Source organism: Condylura cristata, unplaced genomic scaffold, assembly GCF_000260355.1.
Source record: "Condylura cristata isolate star-nosed mole 26May11 unplaced genomic scaffold, ConCri1.0 scaffold00014, whole genome shotgun sequence".
In the NCBI taxonomy this organism is placed as follows: domain Eukaryota; kingdom Metazoa; phylum Chordata; class Mammalia; order Eulipotyphla; family Talpidae; genus Condylura; species Condylura cristata.
In genome coordinates, this window is record NW_004567115.1 from 27023604 (window position 1) to 27028744 (window position 5141).

At 36.5% G+C, this 5141-nt stretch overlaps 1 protein-coding gene across 2 annotated transcripts in view; it reads right to left on the reverse strand.

Moving 5' to 3' along the window:
- The window catches only part of RNF170 (ring finger protein 170), a 24385-nt gene that overhangs the window by 4970 nt on the left and 14274 nt on the right, over positions 1–5141 (reverse strand). For both annotated transcript variants that reach the window (XM_004682476.2, XM_012725026.1), the window contains one exon: positions 2456–2566. In XM_004682476.2, coding sequence (XP_004682533.1) covers positions 2456–2566 — 111 coding nt within the window. The remainder of the gene's footprint in view (positions 1–2455; positions 2567–5141) is intronic.

Genomic DNA, 5141 nt, shown 5'->3' on the forward strand with positions numbered 1-5141 from the left:
CTGCCTGTTCTGTTCCCCACTCTGTCTCTGGTGAAGCCTCTCACCGCTCCTGAGTCTCTGGCCTGTACCCCAGTTCTGTATACACAAATAAATCTTAAAAAAAAAAAAAAATCAGATGAAGACAGAGAACAAGGAATACATGCAAGGTAGCACAAGAGCATAGTTGTATAATTCTGAAATGTTAGTAATTTGCATTCTTGGCAGAGTTGGTATCAGTTATTTTAAGGTTAACTCATTAATATATTCAGTAATCATTGAGGGCCTTACTGTATCCAAGGTACAGGATTTGGCACTGTGAACACAGTAATAAATAAAGTTTCCCTCATGAAACATTAACAATGTTGAGAGAAAATAACAAGATTTGTTTTTGCAATTTGCTATGAAGGACATATACAGAGGGTAACAGAATACCTCTGCTTATTGGAGAAATTTCTCTGAGGAAGATCTAAGAACAACCTAAAGGATAGAGGTCAGCCATGGGTAGAGCAGAAGGCAGCATACCAAACAGAAGTGTCAAGAGTGAAAGAATGACTGGAAAGGTAGAGGATTATATTCCGGGAGCTGCCATACCGTGGGGGAGAAGGCCCAGGGAGAATGGCACATTAGGGTCAAACCAACTCTTGCAGGGCCTTTTAAACCACAGCAAGGAGTTGAAAAATTGTAGACAAGTGGCCTTGTTTTCAAAATACTGCTCTGGCTGCTATGCAGACGGAACAAGTCTTAACTTTTAAGAGGCTCTTAACAGTAGTTCTAAAGAAGAGATGATAGTGGCTTGGACTATATAATAGATTCACACACAGGATATTTTCATAAGGTAAAAATGACAGGATCCCCCTCAAAAGAGATACAATTAAGAGGAAGAAATCAAAATGAAGTTGAGTAGAAAGAAGAGTTACCTCAGGTAAGCAGGGAATCAGTTCATTATATGTTTGTCAGGCATGTCAAGTTTGAGATGTATGTGGAATATCTAAGTGGAGCTGTAAACAAAGCATCTGAATATACAAAGTCTAGCTTGCTGTCTGAGTGTTGGTACTTAGTTTTTGAAGTACATGTTCAACCATACACCTGGCTTCTAGAATACTTACATTCTAAGAAAACTGGAACAGCCAACAAAATATGATTGGTTTTGGCCTATCAGATGCCTTTTTGGGGAAGGAGGAGGTCAACTACAGAGTGCTCTTTAAAAACAGGATTTTTAAAATATATACCTGGCCTAAAAGTACATGAAGAAATGCTCAAGATTACTAATTGGAGAAATGCAAATATAAACCAGAATGAGATATACCCTCATACTGTCAGAGTGGCTATTATAAAAAAACCAAGAGAAAAGTGATGGTGAGGATGTGGATTGAAGAAAAGTGAACCCTTGTGTACTGTTGGTAGAAATTTAAATTGGTGTGGTTACTTTGGAAAACAGTACAGAAGTTCCTTCAAAAATTAAAAAAATGGAAGTATCATATGATCTAGCAATTCCATTTTGGGCATTTATCTGAAGAAAACAAAAACACTTAACTGAAAAGACAAATGCACCCCCATGTTCACTGCAGCCTATTCACAATAGCCAAGATATGGTTAAGCAACTTAAATGTCTACTGATGGAGGAGTAAATATGTACATACATAACTCCCCCACACAAAGGAATATTATTAAGCCATAAAAAGAAACCTTGCCATCTGCAACCACATGGATGAACCTTGAGGACACTGTGCTAAGTGAAAGTGAGACAGAAAAAAATAAAGCCATATGATTTTATATGTGGCATCTAAAAAGAAACTAAAGTGAACTCAAGACAGACTGGTAGTCGCCAAAGGTAAACTGTTGGAATAATGTGAAAGTGGTCAAAAGCACAAAATGAGTCCTGGGGATGTAGAGCACGGTGACCATGACAAGTGATGCCGTATTACACAGACATTGCAAGGACAGTAGACTTAAAAGCTTCATCCTAAGAATAGACAATGTGCAGCTGTGTGCTAATTGATGTTAACTTACTGTGTTTATCATTTCACAAACACAAATACTGAATCATGTTCTATACCTCAAAATATGACAATGTTGTATGTCAATTATATTTGAATTAAAAATAATGGAATGCTTTTGAAGAGTTAAGATAATTTATCAAAACCTGGGGTTACTAAGAGGAACATTTCAAACTGAGGAACAGGATAAATAAAATAGAAAATAACTGTGAAACATTCTCTATAAGTTCTAGTCTTAAAATTTTTCATAAGACAAACCTTATGTCAGATTATACAGGAGTCTGTAATTTTATCTCTTCAATTTCTTTGTTGCTTTTATGCTAGAATCTTTGACAGACGTTTTGAAGCATCTTTTTTTTTAAACATAGACATCTGTAGTCCTTGGAAAAGCTGTAATTCAGTGTTTGATAACAGTTTCTCCAACACATATAAGTGACGAGATTTTTTTAGTCAGAAAAAATGTCATAAATGTTACTTACAGATCTGGGTTGTCCTGAGAATCTCCGGTTATAGTCATTAATATCTTGATGCAATGAAACAGCATCCTGAGACTGTTCATTTTCATCAAATACTGGTAGCAGTAAAGTTACCTGTGTGTTACAAAAAAAAACTGTCACCCCCCTTCTGTAGCACTGTTTTCATTTTATGTTATTCAACTGAATGAGAAAAGCTTCTGGATATATAGTCCACTCCTTTACTTTAATAAGGGCAATACAGAGAAAAGTTATTATTGCCCTACAGTAAAATCCAATGCAAGATATAATCTGAACTCCTACAATAAAATGGGACACCTTATCCAAACACTGGTTCTATTAATTTCAGTAGTTTTCTGAATAACAGTTTTTTTAAGATATAAAAATGATGAGAAAAAACTCAGAGTAAAAGTGACATAAAAACATACACCCATGTTAAGAGAGAAAAATAGGGATTTCTCTTTTGGTATTAAAATCATGATTGCTTATCCTGACTGGCATTTTATCTTTTGAATGCTACCAAACATAACTCTGAGGAAGTTATGTTATTGCAGGAACCAGCATTATGCAACACAACACATTTAACTGTTTCTTCCACTGTAAAACTAAGGATACACAATGTCCAGGACATCGTGGCAATATGAAGATGACAGTACCTTGAAAATCAAATACCCTTTAAAATATAACAAACCATGTAGATAAATGGTCACTGATGAGTATACAATGAGATAAAAAATAGGAAAGAATAATGAGAAACTTAGGATAAAAAGCTGTTCTTTTTATCCTTCCTCAGTTCAACTGTAGAACCAGGGCTACCTGCTGCTCAAAAGCTTTCTAAACAGCTAAACAAGGACTAAGAGCAGCAGATGGTTGAAATGGTATGTATAGCCTATCAATATTTATTATTCAGATACCTATCAATATTTATTATTCGGATATCTGAATAATAAATATTGACACCTACTGTGGGCCAGGCATTGAGCTAAGTACAAGACATACCAAAAAAATGAAGACATGACTGTTCTCTTGGGTGACCACAGTATCCCAGCAAGAAAGGGAGATCTGTTCTACTGCTTATGATAAGGCACTGTGGTAGGTGCTTGAAAGTATGTACTTCTGCCTGGGGTGTCCAGAAAGCTGAAACTTCAGCTAGCTCTGGAAATTCAGATAGGGCAGCTGATGTATTCGTGTGTGCGGTGAGGAAGAAAGTAGTGAGCATGTCCCCCACAGAGGCAACAGACAGGGATTATTATTCCCACTGCAATAGGAAGTGAAGCAGGGACCTGTCACCTCTTCTGCCTTCAGGATTAATTATTCTAATAAGAGAAAGAAGAGTTATTATAATTAAACTCCAATTATTTCCACTTTTCTAGCCTCACCTTACAGGTACAGTCAATTCATAAGTAGTCCAAACTACCCACATAGGACCTTTTCTACAAAAAATGACAGGTAGAGCCAAAAAGGGGACTAATTCTTGAATGCAAGACCAATGGCCTGGACTCTGTTGCTGGAAGGTAGTAAGAGAATGAAAAGTGGCATTGGCAAATAAGCATCAGTGTTGACTGTCTGTGTCATACATCAAATCCTCAAGAGAGGAGTACAAAAAAAACCTGATTTTCCTCCATGTGATTAAAAAAAACCAAATGTTAAAGAGACCTAACTTGGAAATGTAGAAGAAAAAGGAAGGCTATGAACTTCCTTCTCTACACCACAGACAACTAATGAGGGAAGTGGACAGCCAGAACAGGGTACATGTGTGTATATACATAGACATGTTTAACACCTATTTTTGTGTAAATATTTAACAATACATGCTATATGGCTTCATTTATATAAAGCCCAAAAATAGGGGAAAACCAAGTAATTTTAGAGATGCATGCTAAGTAGTAAACTACATAGAAAGTCAAGGAAATGCTTATCACAAAGATGGTAGTTACCTCTAGGAAAGGAAGGAGGGGTGAAGATTTGGAAGGGGTCCTGAGGAGACTTCTGATGTTGGCCAGTCTCTCTTTCTTCATCTGAGTGGTGATTATTTGAATATTACTTTGTAATAATGAGCTATATTTCTTTGTTTTGTGTACTTTTACCAAGAACTTTTGAAAAACTGTCACTTCTAATATTTTAGTTTTTGGTCTCTATAGGCTTATGCCTTTAAAAATGTTCTTTACTATTTGTTTAGTGGGACTGCAAGAAGGAACAAGAGGGAAGTTCTTTATCCTTTTTAGTAACTTCCTTTTGCACACTGGGAGACTTCCCAAGAAATGCTATCTTTTTATGCATTCATAACTTATCAGAAAAGTTCACACTTTCTGCACATTTACTTTAAAGGAAATTACGAAAAACTGTACAATTGATTGCTTTATTTACTAATTTAAAAACCAAGGACTTAAATTTCTTAGATTGCTTGGTATTTTATTTTTCAAGTTTGTCAAAGAAACTGAGAAAACTTGGCAAATCTCATCTGTTCACATTGCTATTAAATGTATACTAATAAACTGCGTTCATCTGTGCCCTCCCTGGTGGCGCAATGGGTTAAAGCACAGCACTGACAGGCTAAGACCACTTTAGCATGAGTTTGATCCCCGCCTGCCCCAGAGGTAATCCAAATGGCACGGCACACTTCTCCTGAACTGCCCGCTGTGGAGCAGCGTTACTTCATTGATCTGCCTGTTCTGCACCCCTCTGTCTCTGG